At 37.5% G+C, this 20,353-nt stretch overlaps 1 protein-coding gene across 2 annotated transcripts in view; it reads left to right on the forward strand.

Moving 5' to 3' along the window:
• Nucleotides 1–20,353, forward strand: part of lsamp (limbic system associated membrane protein) — a 380,427-nt gene that overhangs the window by 160,145 nt on the left and 199,929 nt on the right. Inside the window, exon 2 of one of the 2 annotated variants that reach the window (XM_077494301.1) lies at nucleotides 6,332–6,410. In XM_077494301.1, the coding sequence (XP_077350427.1) occupies nucleotides 6,332–6,410 (79 nt within the window). Of the gene's footprint in view, nucleotides 1–6,060; nucleotides 6,411–20,353 lie in introns of those variants that run through there. The other variant, XM_077494300.1, reaches the window with a different exon arrangement.

A 20,353-nucleotide genomic window follows, 5' to 3' on the forward strand; every position in this document is an offset into this window, starting at 1 on the left:
GCTCTGGCAAGCAAACCTGGTGGAATCAAGCTGTTTTGGATCATATGCATTATGCAAGTCTGTTCCCTTAAGACTTTAACAGTATTCTCAGTGGCAAAAAAACAAAAACAAAATATGATTCCAAAAAAATTTCAAACCATAGAGCCTTAATTAAAAGACCCCAAGCTTGTTCCCTGTAGTCTAAATGGATTGAATTTGAGATAAGGATTATCTCAAATGTTTTTGTAATTGTTTTGGTCCCAGATTTTAGAGAGTATTTTCTGCCATGTTTGTAGATTGTTATGGCAGAATTCATCATGGTTTATGAGTGCAATTGACACCAAGTTGCATGCAAGTTGAGTCAAGTCATTACTTGGATCGAGCAATTCGTAAGTCAAGTTGTAAAATCTTGCCCAGTCGCAAACTATATTGAAGTGACAAAATGTTTTGCCCACTGATATATCACAAAGAGTACTTTATCCCTAAAAATTAAATAAACATTGACGTCGCCAAACAATTAAACAAGCAACTTTGAGTATAAAACGAATGTAATACATTTAATTAATAATATAAAGGAGATGTATTTTAAGCACTTTCACAATTAACTATACTCATCTAATGATTAAGTCTTACCTTTAACACCATGGAGATGTAATTTTTTAGGCAATATTAGGTATGTTGCTGGCTATTTTTCTAATTGTAATAAGTAAGTAAGTCAAGGAAGTAAAACAGAATGACCTAGAATTTCTCAAAGAGGGGCAACAGGAGGAAAGCACAACTTTGGTAACATGTTTGGTGAGGAATGATCATTTTAACATGGTTAAAAGTTCCAAGATTTTTTTTATTCATCCCCCCCCCCCCATACTGTTCCTTTAAAAATACACCGACTGAGAAAGAAACATTAATACACCAATGGGCGGCTGCTGCCATGTAAGGTGCTGCCAGGCCCACTGGGAGAAATTTGGAGTTCAGTGTCTTGACCAAGGACGACCTATTCTACCAATTGATCCACAACACCGTATGCCAAGAAATAAGTTTTTATATTCTGTCCAACAGCAGTATTGAGCTAAATCATGGACTCGTAGCTTGTGGCATTTTTCTTTTGCCTTAATTATTAATTTGCCCTTTATTGCAATTATTTTGCTAATGTTTCGCTAATGTTTCTGCCTCTAAAATGTCAGCTTATATGCAAGCCATTTTTTCAGATTAGTTTTCCTTTCTTTTCATAAATGAGATCGTCAAGATGGGAGACAAATCTAGAATAAAATCTCACATTCTCTGCTTCATTGTCTGTGGCTTCCTAATTAAGACGACAGAGGCAACATACAGATTAGAGAATGCAGATGAGAAGTGAGGGCCTGCAGACAGATAAGCTTTTGGCTCTATAGTCTGAGGAAACCGAAGCATGGGACTGATTTTTTTTTTTCATACCACAAAATGAGCAGGTCTACATTATTTATTTTAGGGAATGAGGCACAGAGGCAGTTAGCATGTTTGTCCTCCGGGCATGTTTATGTTTATAGTTTTGGATAGACTTTAGGTGGAATGTATATGCAGGTTTTATGCACTCTGGGGCCAGAGCAAAATATAGCTGTTATTTACCAAGAAATGACTGCATTCATCACTGTGAATATGGCAGAAAGGCTAAAATGGCAAATTGCAGTATTGCTAGCCTTCTTTTCTAGTGCATTGAAACACGTTTTGTCCGTGGTAGACATGGACACTTTATTTTAATACAAATACATTTGAAACACGTGTAGCTTTATTAACCAATGTATGACTGAAATATAGGCCCATATTATATCCGAGGCAGCATGTCTCTGGTGGTAGAGTGGTCTTCTGCCAACTTAAAGGTTGCGGGTTTGATCCCGGCTTTTGTGAGTCTGAGAAAGATACTGAACCCCCAGTTGCTCACGATTCTGCATCATCAGTGGGTAAAATGAGGAGTCAGTATGAGGCACTTTGAGTGCCTTGCCGGCGGAAAAGTGCTATACATGTGAAAGTCCAGGCCCATTTTAAAAAAAGTGTATTTTTTCCCATTGGTGCTCAGTCCGTGTATTTATTTCACTCCACACGTACTTCTCATAGTCTCAGTATTTGAGCTCAAGGACACTTCATTATGGTCACTCCGGACTCCCGTATCAAACGCACAACCACCGGTTTGGGAAACAAGCACACTACCACTGATCCATGCCATCTTACTGCAATCATATGTGAAATATACTTTTAAACATGTGGATGTTTTTGTTATTTTATAACATCTCCTTGTGGTCAAAAGTAGAGTGGGAATTATAAGCACAGCATCATTGGAATTGTACTTGTTGCCCCAAAGGATTTAATCTTAAACATATTTCCACTTATAGGTAAACCATTCCTCTGCTGCAAGGTACGTGTGTGCCTTAACTCTCCGATAAAAGTGTATGGTAAGAGGAGAGATGACCCTAAAAGGCCAGCTCAAAGCAATTCTTTTCCAAGAAGATTGAGGAGATGCTGTTTGTGTGGGTAGAGGCTATGTGCAGTCTTTTTGGGCTGTTGAGAAGAAAAAGGTTGAATCGAAAGGCTGAGGTCAAACTGGCAATTTGTAGATTCTGTATGATCACACCGTGCTAAGACTCGGCATCAGTTAAGAGAATCTATCAGCAATTGACCCAAACTGTTTGCAACTGACTGCTGTTATTTGAGGATTTATTGAAAAATACATACATAAATATGGAGTATTTTTTTAAGCTGCTTATATGTTATAAAGGCATTAAATTATATGATTGTGCTTCTTAGTTGTTCCAAATAAAGTATTTACTGTCTTTCTTGACCCAAGATGCACTTGGGAGCAAATACTCAACTCAACTCAACTCAACTTTATTTATAAAGCGCTTTAAGAACAGGCATTGCTGTATACAAAGTGCTGTACATAAACATAAACATCAGTTTTGCAGTAAACAAGAATAAAGCAAACATTTAGAAGTATGAATGCCAGGTTTGTTTGTTTTTTTTGTTTTTTTTACAAGTAAATACATTTTACATCAGTAAATAAATAAGTAGTGAATAAAGAGATAAATAAATACATAAATAAGCAGACTAAACATCAAACTCATACACACCCCAAATGACCTCAGTTGCTCCCAAAAATGAATATGTTCTATTTAAATGTGTTAAGTGTCCCAAAGACGTATGTATACGTTTTTAATGCTTTTTTTTTTTTTAAATGCTAGAGCATACAGGTTTCCCCCACAATGATAAGCCCATTTGTGATTAATGATGAAACTTAGCTATATTCTAATGCTAACTGCTGCAAAATAGAGCCAGATAGAATTTTTTTTTTCCTGATGAAAGAAGAGACTTTACTCTTTCTTTTGGTAGGTTCCAAGTCTTTATTGCAATAGAACACAATATTCTGTGGGCCTTGCAAAATCAGTCACAATCCAGTAAAACAGCCAGGAGTGAAGGAGCTTCAGTGAAAATGGCTGGGAGTGGTAAAAAAAAAAAAAAAAAAAAAAAAAAAAAAGAAATAAGGGTTGGATTCATTTTTCTTGTTTGTCACATATACAGTATAGCAATTTTCTGTATACAGAACAGTGTGATATATTTTAAATGTGGCTTGGTATATACTGCACAGCTTTTAGTATAACTCCGAGATGGCACATTCAAAACACAGAAGACCAAAAAAAAAAAAAAGGTTTGTATGATTATGTAAGCGGACATAACACAGACGTGAAGAGGACGCTGCTGGGGTTGAAATGTGATCCCATAGATGTGTGGATCAAAAGTAACACATTGAGGCAAGTAAATCGCTCCTGAAGAACCAGAAACATTTCGTTCACAAACAGTTCATGTTTCTTCAAAAAGTGAACATCACAACTACAGTTCATTAGGACATTTGCTTGCATCTTCAATCACTCACATGCCAGATGGAGTCTGTCAAGGTTAGTTATTTATGTAAGAGCGGATTTACAGTCCTTTGACTGTGTTCTTTGGGTGTGTTTGTTGTGTGTTGTGATAAAGTAGGGCATAGGTAGAGGTTCGAATGCATTGTGATGCAATAACCTGGGTTCACAGGGACCATGTGTCTGTCTTTAGTCTTGGAGTACTTTAGCCCTCTGCCAGAGGGGGATGTAGAGGTACCACAAACTTTACTGCTCGCCCTTAGGCCCTACAGACGTGCAGACTACAGCACATTATTCTTTCTGAACAGAGGGTGCCTTTCCGCCAAGTGCCAGATGGTGATGGAGGAGGTGAGAATGGACTCAGTGATGACTTACACGAAGTCATCATTGTTGGCAGATCGAACTTTATACCACAGGACACAATGTACAACCTTGGTCGCGCTTCTCTTCCACTTTCTGTTGTACTGCTTTAGCTCAGCTAATGGGATGGAATGATGGGGAGGGAAACAAGTAGGTCGGGAGTCAGCAGAACATAATATATAAGTATGCCATGCAGATAATGAGACCAAAAATACTTCAAAGTTTTTAGAAGCTGGTTGCATCATACCCCACACCAATTAAATGTTCTTTTCATTTTTTTTTCTTCTGGTGAGAACAGGATTAGTCTTTCTTTTGAAATACTTGTATTTAAAGAATCTCCATTTTTATCTATCCATCTATCTATCCATCTATCTATCTATCTATCTATCTATCTATCTATCTATCTATCTATCTATCTAGAAAATTGACAGACTTCTTTGTTACTTGCTTAATGAGTCTTTCTTGATTGGCTTTACTATTTTCTCCCCCCCCCCCACACACACACAGATTTCTGTTAAAAATGCATCTTCAAACTATATATTAAGACCTGTCCAGCCAATGTTGACATTCATATACCTCCAAAATGCTATGTTTGCTGCAGCTGAGAATGTGTCCGTTCAAAAATTGACAGTATTTATCATAAATGCTGTGATTTATTTTTAAATTACCAAGTGTCGATGACCAATCAGTCCTGGAAGTCACATTAATTCTTTCTAGTCCTTCCACATTGAAAACCAGAGCCTTTCGGTCAATCATTACAATATATCTGGTGATGTGGCCACATGGGTTACAATCAGGTGCATGTATTGTAAAAAGGAAGAAGATTATAGAAATTACTGTAGCAGCATGGCTACGCTACCTGCTTATGTATAGCTTATCTAAGACGGAACCTGTCCGCCAGGTCAGGTTATATCCTTTCCGTTTAAATGAATAATAATAAATAAATATCTGAGTCTGACAGATTTACATCCAAAGGGAAGCGATTTGGCGTATCACTCAATAGTGGTTTATCACTCAATTGTAAATAATGGGTGCGAGTGACAGCCTGTCAAGGTGGTGATGTCACATCCGTCCCAACATGGCGATGCACATGAACATTACAGAGGGAAATTATTTTGACGAGACACAAAACGGGAACACCAGATAGTTATAAAACTTTACAATATTGCTCCATGCTCCATTTCCCCGTCAGTACCTCGGAATGGAACATCAGAAGTACACTTTACATGTCAGTCAAATACTGTTACTTTAGAAAGCAGTATAAACATACACTGTGAAAATGATTGTAGGTTAAAGTCTGTATCCTAGAGGTGAATGTTGGTGGGTGAGTGTTGGCGAAGGTAGCGGTTAGCCAACGCCCGCTAAACACTTGCTAAACTTTCGCCTACAATTTGAATGGTTTTACTTGTTGAATATGTTCAACATTTCCTTGTGACAAGGAAAAAAAACATGAAAACTATTTAGAGAGGCTTCAAAATTATTAATCATTATCTTCATTATAATTATAATAATAAATACAATTGATCTTTTCTTGGCACTCAAAGACACTTTACGGTATCAACTAAATGGAAACAATAATAGTAGGAGATGGTTGTATCCATGCCATGGTCAAAAAGCAAAGACATTGTCCAGCACTGGACTCCAAAACTCTTGCCCCTTCATTGCCCCCCCATTTGCTCTGTGTGACACTTAAAAGAACCTCGGGGGGTGCTGTTGTCCTGACAACCAATAGGGAGCATCACAGTCAGGCACTGGATAAGCAGAGAGAGCGAAGGAGAGCGAGAGAGGGAGAGGGAGGGGGCGTGGGGGTGGGTGAGAGATACCACAGTACTTTGTACGCCGAAAGCATCGCACATCATTGGTCTATCGTGCGAGGAGAACGCTGCACGTTTTCAACCCCAAGTACTTTACTGGACTGTACTGGATCTGACTGCACGTGTTGAAGACTTCTGGACAACTACTCCAATTCATTTTTTGTCCCTCTCTCACTTGGATCTATTGCTGCCGAAACGCGTTCTGCAGAGCTTAATTAAAAATGCTCGTCGGACGCAAATCGTTTTGGAGGCAGTTGCAGGCTTCTTTTTTCAGACTGCTATGTCTTATCCCGACAGGATTCCCCGTCCGGAGTGTGGATATGCAGCGGGCCACCGACAACATCACGGTCCGCCAGGGTGACACAGCCATTATAAGGTAAACAAGGCTTGTTTTATAACTTTGCTGGGTGTCGCGCAACATCACTTCGCTGTCATTTTTAGCTCCTGACTGACGGCTGAGCAGTTAGCAAGGTGTTTTGGATGTGTGACTTTTCCTGCCAACAAGCAATTTGCGGGCAGTTCTGGCTTAAAGTGCCCATTTCATGGGAGTTTTGTGCTGGAGTTTGTTCATTCATGTTTTGAGAGAATTACGTGAGCGTGCGCACAATCATGGCGATTTGTTCCTCAAACAAGGGTCTCCTGTCATAGTACAAGCATAATAAAAGGAAAGTGCGACTCTGAGATGTTCTTGGGGGTGCGTGCACGGCAAGGCACTGTTGTTAGAAATATGTGCAATATGTGCATGCTTGAAAACATTAACAGCGCTCGTGCAAGATAATTTTGAATGAATATGAGCATGAATTTTAATTATATCGTCTTCAATTTCAGTTTAGAGTCATGTTGTTGTTACTGTAATAGCATCCAACGTAATCACATCCTAGACAATGCAAGCTGTCAACTCTTCAGGGCAGATGTTATTAACCACGTGATGCAAGCCATGCGTTTGTGGGAGATTATGAATGACGATGAGTCCCCCCCACTACCCTCCCCCACCTCGCTTTTGGCACGTTGCTTCCCTTTTCTGTAGCGGCTACTTGTCAATAGAGGGCGCTAGAGTGCAACCCTCCGACATAAAGTAAATAATGAAGATGAAATATGAATATTTCACATTAGTACATTATAATAAGAATACTTCAACCTGTCTGTTTTTAGATAAGCAGGATAAATAGAATACAGTTAAGTTGTATCTCAAGTGATGACACTGAGCATGCCAATAGACTCTTGTGCAGTCACTCCTCATGCAATACACACCTATTGAGCATCAGTAGACATTGAATTGGTTCGACCACAGCCAATTAAGTTTAGACGGAGTTACTGTTAAAGCTGAAATAATTTGTCATCCATAATGCTTCATCCAGTATGGCTGCCATGTCCATGTGGTGCATGGCCATATTGGATAGGACTCAGCCAGCCTTTTGTGGCGTTTCTAGTTTTGCCTTAATATTAAACTATGATGTCAACTTAAATATATTTCTAGAGGAGAAAGTGTAACATTGACGCAATGATGAGAACAGAAGGTTATTACGCATGGTCTCACAGGGATTGGCTTGTCATTAATTCCATGCACACAGAAAAGGATCCTGGCTACATTTGACATACTGTATAAATACGATAATTAAAAATACCCAATAATGTTGGATATAATATGGAAATGTTACTTTTTTATTGTTTATATACAAATACTTGACTCTCTGAAATGCTTGCCGACTCAAGTGCGAAATTAAACAGCCATGTTGTGGGAATTACAAAGTATTTGCCATCTGCTGCTGAGAATGTCTCCAGAAGTATTCAATAAAACCACAAAAGCCACTATATTTGTTGCTAATCGCTTAAAGAACAAAATTTGCTCAATGCGGTTGCAAATGTTACTAATAAATATTGTTAGAATTGATTATTGTATTGATTATTCCATCAATTAATCAAATAATCAGACAGCATTTTTATTGTGCATTAATCTGTCTTACAAAACCATTTTTCCTGGAGTATTGTTTCTTAACATTTTTAAAAAATGTTTTTATTGTTTAGCGATTAAAAAAACAAACAAGCAACAATTGTTAAGCAATATCACATGAGAGAGATTGATGTATTCATCAACCTTTTTGAAACTTGTTCAGCTACTGGTCGGTCATTGTTTTCCAAAATAAAAGCAGTCTTATTTTAATTAAAAAGAAAAGATAATCAGTCTGCCCAACTAAATAAATCACTGAGTAATTACTGTAAAGAGGCTGAAATTAAGAAGATTTGTTATGTTGAATAGTGGCTCAGATTACTCAGTTTTTACACCTGTAGCATAAATTGTCAAGACATAGTTGTCCTCTCCCTCACAGTTTTGTCACCCTGGCTATGAATCGAGTCATTTGCATTAGGCAGTAATTTCAACCACAGTGTAAAAAGTAGATGTCAAGCCTTTAGCCTTTTGCGTACTAAAAAAAAAAAGAAAAGGCAAATGCCTTTTTTAGACCTGGAAACTGAAAAAAAAAAAAAAAAAAAAAACCTGCATTCCAAACACATCCCCTTTAATTTAACATTAGCAAAAGTCGTGACACTGAAGTTAATAAAAAGGACAGCAGGGATTAAACATGAAGACCAGCTGGCAATTCGTTGAGGAAACAGATGTAAAACTGTAAACGATGATAAAGACAATCAAAGCATGAAATAAAATGAGTCATTAATTTGTGACAGTGATCTGGGGATTCTTTAGTGTAAAACCATTTGAAGAGGCGCAAAATGAAAGATAATGTATTAATCATGGGTGTCAAACTAATCTTTACCCTAGCCCACATCAGGATTACAGTTGTCCTCAGAGGTTTGCTTGGCTAAATATGTTTACTGATCATATTATTATGAGTATAAATGTTTTTGTTTTTTTTTACGGTTTCATTACACCTCAAACTGGATGTAAATTAGACTCGAATGTAAAGATTAAACTGTTCTTAACCTCTGAACTCTCTTTTCCTGAGAAGGCTATCAACAGATTAATCGAGCAACGAAGATTGGTTTTGAGAGCAGGCGTTATGCACAACTTGCACTGATTAACATTTTCACAAGTCATGTGCCTAGCGAAGGCTATAGGAAGATTATGTAACGACTTTAATGAAGGACTGGTGTCTGACTTGAAAGATTACCAAAGGTCTTCTATTTGTCTGCAAGCTGCTTTAACATTTGAATCTTCTTGTAGCGACATCTGACCCTCGATAGCATGGACGCAGGCTAGTATTTTTTAAGCTAGGGCATGACATACGAGTTGTTATTTTCCCACAAGATATGTGCCACTGACAATACTCTACTTCTCACAGCACCTCTATGAAGGCTTGACCTGTTGTTTTAAGGGGGAAGCGTGATATAAAATTGACGTTAAAATTGTCCGTAAACAAATAATTGTCTATCTGGTTTGCCTGCCAACGCACCAAGTGTGAAATGAATCTACCCAGTAAATCTTTTATAGTTGTGTCTTCAAGTGAGCCATTCTGAATTCTTCCTGATTGTGACATAAGTGTATGCCTAATTTATAGGGGTGTGAATTGCCTAGTACCTGACGATTCGATCCGTATCACGATTCATAGGTCACAATTCGATTCGATACCGATTAATGCCGATATGACAAGTCGATTGTTGCGATTTTTTTTTTTTACTCAAATTTAGAAAATACCATTCAGTAAACTTATACATGTACACTTTAAGATTTGTATGAAAATGTATTATTTATTGATCTGAAACTTCAGTCTTAGAACTGTGAGCCACTGTATTTAATAGTGTTGTTCCGATACCGATACTGGTATCGGCAGAGGCACCGATACTACATTAAAACAGCGGTATGGGTATCGGTGATTACTCACAAGTAACATGCCGATAGCACTAATTCCAACACTAATATAGGATTTTGGATGCAGCATCTTGTGTCTTGCTCGTGCACGACATTCACTGGTATGTGACATGTTCACTGCATGCCGATCTAAGATATCCTATTGGCCCTTAAATGCTCTGAACCAATAGCAGGACAGCTTTTTCATGTTGAGGAAAAAAAACTCAAGTATCGGTATGGTATCGGTATCGGCCGATACTGCAAAGCTGGGTATCGGTATCGGGGGTCAAAAACCTGTATCGGAACACCACTAGTATTTAACAAACAGGTTGTAAAATTTTTCATGTTTGAACAGCATTGAAATAAAATATTAAGGCTTAATGTTCCATTAATATAGCATTCTTCCATGCTTAAGGTGTGAAAGTTAGACGTTTTGTGGAATATTTTTTCATCAAAAATGGATGTTAAAAAAATCGATTCGGCTGCCTATTGAATCGATTCAAAAATTGCGTGCTGTAGTATCGCGATATATTGCTGAATCGATTTTTTTTTTAGCACCCCTACTAATTTACATAATACAGTACTGCCCTCGCACAGGGTTTCTCTGCCCATGACTTGGCAGATCCGCCATTTCTGAGCAACAGCTGGAGTCTAGCCGCTGGACTCCAGGGAGAGGAGCTTTAGTGTTAGCACGATTAGCATTCGCTAACAGCGTTACCAGCCTTGGCGCATACCGTTTAGAGAAGTTGTTGACAAAAATGGAGATGAGTTATTGCCTTGAATGGGATCAACGTCTATTGAATGGACTTCATGAATGCAACATGTAATATAGCATATTTTATACTGGTAGCCCGCTGTTTATTTATTTTTATTTATTTATTTTTTATAAGTTTAATTTTGCACTGCTAACTGTTTACATGTTGTTTTTGAAAATCAGTGCAGTCAAAACTCAGGTGCTTTCCCAAAAATAATGAATAATTGTGCTCGGACCCGTCGCCATGGGCGGGCCTTGGGGGTCCGTGCCCGCCCTGTCAGTCAGCCGTGCCCGCCCTAGCAAGATGACTCACCAACTATTCGTCCTATCAGTCACGTAAACTTGCGCCTTCTGTTTTAAGTATGGCGTGCCAGCCAACCACATACCTCCTTTCAAGTTTGGCTGTGATTGACAACTAAGCGAGCCAATGACAATCAGGATCAGGAGGGACGGGGTGGGGTGGGGGGAGACGCGCGCTCTGCAGACGTGCCTTAGCCAAATCTACTTCCGGGTAGATAGTGCGCATTTGCCGGCTCGCGCTGGGACAAAGACTGAGCAGTGAGCACGTCGTACCGCTTTAATGTAAGCCACCAAATGCCAAACCGCGATCCAGGATGACACAGTTGACATCAATGGGAATCCTGAGTCCACTGGTTACGTTTACAAGTGAGTGTCAAACTTTTATTTTAATTAGTCAAGCCACACAGCACGGATGAATTGTAGCAATACACAGTATGCGGTTAACAGACCCAAGCAGTCACACATGCACAACAACAACTAAGGAGCATAAAATTATTTATCACTAAAGCAGTTGCAGTACAATGTGAGTTGAATTCTCTTTTTTTATTGCCAAGTTTGTTCATGTTGATGACTGTCACTAAGTTCTAATAAAAAAAAACAGCACTTTACACATCCTTTTGGATTGATATTCTGCTTAGTTTTTCACTGAACCCATATGTTGTTTCTGTATATCATCGACATAACTCAACCTTATTTCTAAATCACTTTAAAACATCAATTGCTGCATACAAAGTGCTGTGCATGGAATAGAAATTAGTCTTTTAGTAGACACAAGTGAAATAAAATAACACAAAATAAAATTAATTCGAGTAAATATAAGTAGATAAGTATACACGCAAATAAAATACTAAAAAAATAAATAAATCTGTACAAGTATAGAAATAAAATAACACAAAATACAGAAGGCACCATAAAAAAAGTAAAATGATGTGAAGTCTCATGCTGAGTCAAAGATAAAAGAATAGAGATGTCTGGCAAAAATGAAAGGAAATGTTGTCCATATCGTACAGCCCTAATCCAACACGCACATGAAGGCAACCGCTAGCCAATTCCAGATAGAAAGGGCTGGGTCACAGAGTCATTCATTCGGACATAGTTGTTTACAGAGGTGAAGAGTGGATTTGTTTCAAATGAACTTTTGAGTTGAATAAATGCAAAATGAACTACACATTTTTTTTCCAGTTTGTCTTTTAGATTTCAGAACGAACTGCCGCTTTTAAGTGACAGAAAATATTTCTGAACACTTTTGCAGTTGTCACAATGCCGCTGTTCAACCTGATGAACATTAGATTCAGGTTGATAAAGTGTGCCCCCCCAAAAAAAGGTAATGCCCCCCCTACAATTTCTTTCTGGTGACGGGTCTGATTGTGCTTAATATTAATTTTTAGAATATTGATCAACAATAATTGGAATTATCTTTTTGGCCATAATAGTGCATAGTGCATATACCTACTGGATAGTGTCCTTTCTATGGTGGTCAAAGATACTTAACAAACAGTAGGCAGTGAGACTGGCTGGGTAGGATGTCGAACACAGATGTAGATTTTGCTTGCAAGAGTGAAATTGCAGTGCTACCTGCCACTCACTGCGTATTATAGTACAGCTTAAAAATGCACACTTTTACACTTTTACTATATTGTATATATAAATATTTGTTCAAATATTAGTTCAAATCTAACACGTGACACATGTACACATGCAGGTATACTTTATGTTTCATAGAAGTAGCTACAAAGCCATGTAATGTGATTCTCTGCCCAAGTGGGGGGGAAAATAGATCAGTATCTGGATTGCCAGGCAGAGGTTAACAGTGCCATGCTCGACAACTCAGAGATGTGCTGTTTTTGGAGTAAAATCACTTCCTCTGCAGCATCTCTCTCTCTCTCTCTCTCTCGCTCTCCTTTCTTTGCATTGATTGGATTGGCCATCAATTCTACTTAAAAAAAAAACACAGTGAACTGAGATAAAAGAATGAAGATAATGGCAATGATCAAATCTAAATAAATTTGATTGTCACAGAGCATGCGCCAATCTAGAGGCGCATAAACAGATGAATGGCAAGGGTGGTTCGAACTGCCTGGGATAGGAAGGACAGGGGAGGATCCAGTGTTAGTACAGTCAGCACAATAATCCCTTCTATTCCATCCCATCCCAGGCCAAGTCAGGATTTTCAAATCAATTTCATTTTTACTCATCCCACAGCATGCATGCTGAGTGACTGCCAGTGGAGTCATTATCGTCTTGTCCCAATTTTGTTTTGGGACAGCGAGGTAACAAGGCGAGAGTGCTCAGGGATTTGTTTTTGTCTGGATAATTTGCCAATCCTACAAAGTTTAATGAAGTCTTTTCAAATAGTTCTGAGCCTTCTTCCAAATACTTTGATTTCGCTCAACTGGATCTGAATGATGCTTTCTACAGACCAAACAACTCAAAGCTCTTTTCCCAAGTGTGCAGTCTGACACTGTACAGTGGGCTACATTGGCCTTTTTCAAAAGCTCCCTTGCTTTTATCACATTTTGATGTGAATGCTTATTTTCAAAGAAATGCACGGTGAGCTTTCAACACATTTTTTTTCTGTGAGCAACTCACTGACGAAACCTAGATCTGAAATGTTTTTTGATACACCTGAATATTAAAACATCACTCTTACCTAAAAGCAAATCCACCCCATTTCCCTCTTTTGTTGTGCAAGACCCTTAGTGCATACAGAGTACTTTAACCGTTCAGCTATTCCTCACAGTCACTGCTTACCTACAGACTGTGGCAGTGGAGTGGAAGAGGATGCACAGAATACCTCCAGCATAATAGTATCACAGGGCTAAGTAATCCGAATCAGAATGATATTACATAATAAATTGGATCTATATAATTGGTTAAAAAATACTCTGCTAGGAGGTCATTTAGTAGTTTTTGTATGATACTTTTGTTTTCTCTGTTTTGCTTGTGAATGTCATTAACTAATGTGTTTGGTGATGTTTGTTGGTGTGTTTTTGCTAAAGCACATTGAGTTGCTTTGTGTAGGAAATATGCCTTGACTTAAAAAATAATAATAATAATAACAATATTATAACCATTTGATTCGGCTCAGTCAATCTCATTAAGTTGATGTTCATTCCAGGTCTGGTGATTTATCCCAAACAGTATGAATGTTGTGGTGGAGATATGGAAATATGAGATATTAGAATTGTGAATAAGATGGAATCCTTTTGCTAATTTGACCTTGGCCAGTTTTGGATGCAATTAAAATCAAGCAGAGAAAAAGACAAATAGAAAAGAAGGAATTCTGGAGCATTTTCTTTGAGTTTATAGATGTGTGGTGACTGGGCCAATTAGTTAGTGAGGTTGGTATTTTGGTTGGACTTTGCAGATGATTTATGGTCAGTAACAAACATGCATTGATTTTTTATTTTTATTTTTTTTGTACTACACAAACTATTTGTTTATGTTAAATGAATAAATATTGAGTGGATAAATATTGAAGGATTTCAGATGTCAAGCATTAAAAGCTGAGATCATCTTGGAGTAATATAAGAACATGTAGTATAGAACTGTGAATATTATAGCACAATTATATTGTTTCTAGGGGTGTTAAAAAAAATCGATTCGGCGATATATCGCGATACTACATCGCGCGATTCTCGAATCGATTCAATATGGGCAGAATCGATTTTTTTGTTTTTTTTTTTTTTTTTTTTTTTTTTAGGATTCACACCTTGAGCATGGAAGAATGTTATATGAACGGAACATTAAGCCTTAATATTTTATTTTAATGCTGTTCAAACATGAAACAGATTACAACCTCTATAAGACTGAAATTTCAGATAAATAAATAATACATTTTCATATAAATCTTACACTCTACAAGCTTACTGATTAGTATTTTCTAAATTTGAATGAAAAAAAATCGCAACAATCGACTTATAAATTCGTATCGGGATTAATCGGTATCGAATCGAATCGTGACCTGTGAATCGTGATACGAATCGAATCGTCAGGTACTAGGCAATTCACACCCCTAATTGTTTCAATTGCTTTTGGGTGGTTAGTCATTCATTCTGTAGGTTCTTTCATAAAGTATTTACTGTAGTTAGCAGAGACGAGCAAAAAAGAGAGGATTGACATAAGAACCAAATATATTTACATTTTGAATTTGAAAGGAACATAAAAGGGGCTAAATACATGTTTTTCCATATCAAATACTGGGATAACATTTTACACCACCCAACAAAATGAATAACACTGCCATCTGTTCATAACATCTTGCGTCATTCTCCATGAACCAAGAAATAGATTGCTAATAGCACAGATGGATAAACAAAGTGATGTGTCCTCTCTACACCAGAGAGCTCAATTTCAGTCTTTTTGTTGAGTGAAGAAACTGACTGTGGTCCAAAACCCAGACCACAGTTAGAAATGTTGTTGTTGTTGTTGTTGTTGTTGTTGTTGTATGGGCAATGACGTGCAGTGAGCGCTAAGTTTGGGTAGGCAGGCACTTGTAAATTGAGTCGTACACACCAATTACAAATGTGTCGGCATGCGAGTCTACAACATATCCTAGGGTGACTATATTTTTATTTCCAAAAAAAGAGGACACTCTGCCCGGACGAGATACTTAAATGATACTCAGTTGATGAGATGTCATGCATTCAAAATACCAGTATTTTAACGTATGCCTCCTCTGTCTGGCTAGGAAATAAACAAAAAACATGACTCTTTTGAAGTCTTGCTTGACAAAAATGATTATGGCACAATGTTGTAATGTTTTTTTCTTCTCAATCAATTATTGCGGCGTGCTGGGTTCGGGGTTTGTGTTGACTCTGTGCAACATTATCAGACTTTTCCGATCGGCATACACTCTTAAAACCTCTAGAATGCACAGGGCCTCACAAATTCTTTTGTTTCATTTGTTCATAAATAAATCACAGCTGTCTATCAGGACATACACTTTAATGGGTTATTTTTGTGCTCTGACCCTTATTGAAATGGTTTGCTTGATGTATTCATGAAACATCTGGGAATGCCTTGATTCTGTTTACAAAAGAACACAGGCTTTCAAGAAATGCATTTTTAGTTCCACAAATGTTTCATGTTTCACATCCATTACGGACAATCAGACCGAACTAATGGTTGCTGGCCAATCCCAAAGAAGACTACTTACATACTGTAAAACGGTTACTGTATATAGTACCAGGTGTCACATGGCAAATCCATTTGGGAGTAGAGGAAACATCCATGTCATCAAGGAAAGTCTTTAGCTGAGAATTTGTAACCGCTTTATTGCTTTCCTTGTTCACACTGCAGGAAATTGAATCCTAAAGCTCTCCTGTCCGCACTGTCATTAGGAAATGTGCTGTCAAGTTAGGTCGCTATTCCGTCGCCGCATCAGACAGTGAAGGGGAAGTTGATCCAATCAGCACTGTTCCAAACTGAACTCATAGAAGCCTCGCTGTCCATTGGTTGTTGTGCAACAGTCTGCGAACCACACAAATGCTGCTCTGATGTTTCTCAAGTGAATGAACAGAGTCCAGATTGCAGTCACATCTGTAGTTATCAGATTCACCACCACATTTGGGTTTGATATTTGCTGCTCGGGGTTCATAAAATGAATCTGGATGTTATGGCTGACAGTGTGAAAAGGGCCGAGATTCTGGAGAGGAGGCTTTGTGATTAAAAAAAATAAAAATAAAAAATAAAAAAAAGCCATGACCATAAGAGTATCAATGAAATCCCCACATTTGGTACATAAGAAAAGATTAATAAACAAAGTTATGAGGACAGTGAAGAAATATGCATAAAAAAAGAGATTGATATTTGTGTGGGCAGAAATGTCAATATGCTTCAGGCTATGCATTTTCACCATGACATCTGTTTTCTTTTTCCTCATTTAGTGGTCTTATGTTAGCATGACACATCAATGTCTTAAGCTCCTTTTCATTAAGTTTTCCTTCCAGCCTGTTCTTACTTTACAAACCCATTTGTCCTATTTTGAAGTCTCTTGACATGAATCCTTTATTGCATAAAAGGCAGATATTGTTTTTCTATTGTGTTGTGAATGGCCCCCCCAAATTGTCTCCCTTCTAAATTTCAATTTCTTTTCTAAATTGCTCAATATTATAAGCTGATCAAACCAATTTTAATATCTCAAAAACACAACAAGTAAATGTAAGTAATTAAACTGAGTTTCTAAATGATGGTTTTCTTTATTAAGGCGAATAGAAACACATAGAGGTGGGAATCTTGGGGCACCTCACGATTCGATTGCGATTACGATTCAGAGGCTACGATTCGATTATAAAACGATTATTGATTTCCCCCCAGGCAGCAGAAAAAAAACAATGTATTTTGGTGCTTTTAATGTTTCGTACATTAGTTACAAAAATAGTACAAAAGTCCTCTCAGGCCTAAATAAACTACTATTTCAGTATCAAGTTAACAGTTCAAAACAGTAAATAAAATACTCAAGTCCTCATTCTGTAACAACAGCTTTTAAATATATTCAGTCTTCAACAGAATAAAACATAGCATTGAGCAAAAATATATTATTTTTATCCACTCAAAAGTGCACTGAGATATAAATGAAAGACAATGTGAACTACTACTTCAATACAAATGCCTAAAAAAAAAAAAAGTGCTTTCCTGCTTTTTAAGTTGTGTAAAGATGAACATGTAAACATTAAAGTTTCTCAGAGGTAAAAAAAAAAAAAAAAAACCTCAAGTGCTTTTCTGCTTTTTAACTTGTGTAAACATGAACGTGTAAACATTAAAGGGATCGTTCGGCTTTTTTAACATGAATCTCAATTTGATCCTCACCTCCCGTGTGTGCGATCAGCACTGACTTCTTTCTGACAGCTTTCGGTGACACGCGTTCATGTTCGACGTTGGACGAGAGGAAAATAAAAAAGAAAATAGTCCAGCAAGCTGGCTGGGGTCTCGGAAATAAAGCCTTTTTCTTCTAAAAACTATTTGTTTTCAAAAGCGTGATACATTTCCACCACAATACTCTTTTCTGAATAAAGTCAGACGCCATTACCGCCAGCCACTACTTTTTTGTTCGTTTGTTCGTATCACTGCGCGGCGCCCTGTAGAACGCTAACCGACGCACTGCAGCCAGCTAGCTGATACTTCCGCCTCAAGTTGTTTGCCTTTTCGGAGCAGGTCTGATCTGACGAAGAGGTGGGTTGGTCAGCTCAGCCATGCTTGTTGTTGTTTTGAATGTCGAGGCGTGAGTTGTGGATGTGTACTCTCGGTCCGTCCCATTAAGCGTCCCGAAGACCGCGCGCGCTACTGCGTTTCAGTTCCGCGTACTTTCCGTTCCGGTCCACTTTTAGTTTCGGTTCCCTTGGCATATTTATATAATCGGAATTTGGACTTTTGTGAATCGTTCTCGATTGTTCCACGGCCGAATCGTGAATAATCTAAGAATCGGAAATTTTGCACACCTCTAGAAACACATCCTATCTGGTCCTATGTGAAAATGTAATTGCCCCCTCAACCTAGTATGTGATGTTTATCGTTTGTGATAATTGGTGATTTCGGCCCACACTTCCACATGCTTCAACCCATATTGGAGAGTTTTCGAGAATGAAATGCCTCTCTGCGTTAGTCCACAATCATGCATCTCTATCTGAAAACCTACATTTTTTAAAATGATTTTCTTTTGCCATTCAAAGGTGAATTTGCTGCTATGTTTTGGATAGTTGTCCTGCTGCATAACCAAAGAGAGCCCAAATGGGATGCTATGGCTTGACCTCAAGAGAGCTGCTGCTGTGCAGTTCTGATTTGCAACTATGGTAAACATTTGATTGAGGTTTTGCTGCCAAATGAGGCTTACGCAGTTATTAAAGCCAAGTCAATTTATTTTTAGAGCCCACAGGCGCACAGTTCATAATGATCGGCGATATCCCCAGGTCTAAACCCTAGAAGTTCAATACTTTACTACCCACTAGGGGTGTGAATTGCCTCGTACCTGACGATTCGATTCGTATCACGATTCACAGGTCACGATTCGATTCGATACCGATTAATCCCGATACGAATTTCTACGTCGATTGTTGCGATTTTTTTTCATTCAAATTTAGAAAATACTAATCAGTAAGCTTGTAGAGTGTAAGATTTATATGAAAATGTATTATTTATTTATCTGAAATTTCAGTCTTATAGAGGTTGTAATCTGTTTCATGTTTAAACAGCATTAAAATAAAATATTAAGGCTTAATGTTCCGTTCATATAACATTCTTCCATGCTTAAGGTGTGAATCCTAAAAAAAAAAAAAAAAAAAAAAAAAAAAAAAAAAAAAAAAAAAAAAAAAAAAAAAATCGATTTTGCCTATTATTGAATCGATTCGAGAATCGCGCGATGTAGTATCGCGATATATCGCCGAATCGATTTTTTTTTTAACACCCCTACTACCCACTGTGAATGGTTATACTATATGGTGATTTCATTACAAATGTGAAAACATGTAAATGTTTTTGTGATATTGTTTTGACTTAGATAAAGATTAGATTGTATTCATTGTTAGGACCTAAATGTAGAAATCATTTTTAAATGTATTTATTACCACTTTCAGTGCATCCTATTTGGTAACTATAACTAAAGATGGACACTGTATGCTTCATTTTAAAGTAGTAGAACAAAAGCAAGAAAATGATAACAAGTCGGAGATGCTAGATTGCTCCGAATACAATTCATAGCTCTATCTTAGGCACTTATTATGCAAGTGGTTTTTTTGCATCATCTGTTTATTTTGGTTCTTAAAAAAAAAAAAAAAAAAAAAAGCTCAGTAAGAGAGCACTCTCATGCAGAACATTTCTCTCATTTATTGTGGTTACACAGTTGGCGGGTTCCAGCCAAAACCTATTTATGATCCTTTTGCAGTGCTTTCAGCAGATGCCTACAGGCTGAGCTTACTGCCAGATGTACTGGCCGGTATGCAATTTCCCTAAGATTAGATTAAGCTTGTGGGACAGAGAGAACATCAAACTGTACATTATGTGCTTTATTTGTGCCATGATAACCTTTGTTAGTCAGAATATGATACTTCAAAATGGAATCCAATCCAACATTACTTGAATGGAAGGATTTGATTGTGCCATAACGGCATACAGTACATTTGAGCGTGTAAATTTGGGCCTGTAATGCAACTCTACGTGTGCACTCATTTGCATTTCTGTACAACCAATATGCCCTAATATATCCTTTTTAGAACGTTTTTGCCAGAACGATATTCTGCTGAGATAATTGTTTTTTTTTCCTGGTGAGGAAAAGACCGTGGCAAAAAAATAAGATTAATCACAATTTTCCGTTAATATAAATGGTCATTTATATCCTCCTGACTACCAGGGAAAAAAATATATTGTCCAATCATGTTTATTTTGATATTCCCCAATCTTTGTGAAGTAACTGGAATACTGCAAAAGAAAAAAAAAAAAAAAAAAAAAAAAGTTTTTTATTTTTAAACTC

Source organism: Festucalex cinctus, chromosome 13 (genome assembly GCF_051991245.1).
Source record: "Festucalex cinctus isolate MCC-2025b chromosome 13, RoL_Fcin_1.0, whole genome shotgun sequence".
NCBI lineage: Eukaryota > Metazoa > Chordata > Actinopteri > Syngnathiformes > Syngnathidae > Festucalex > Festucalex cinctus.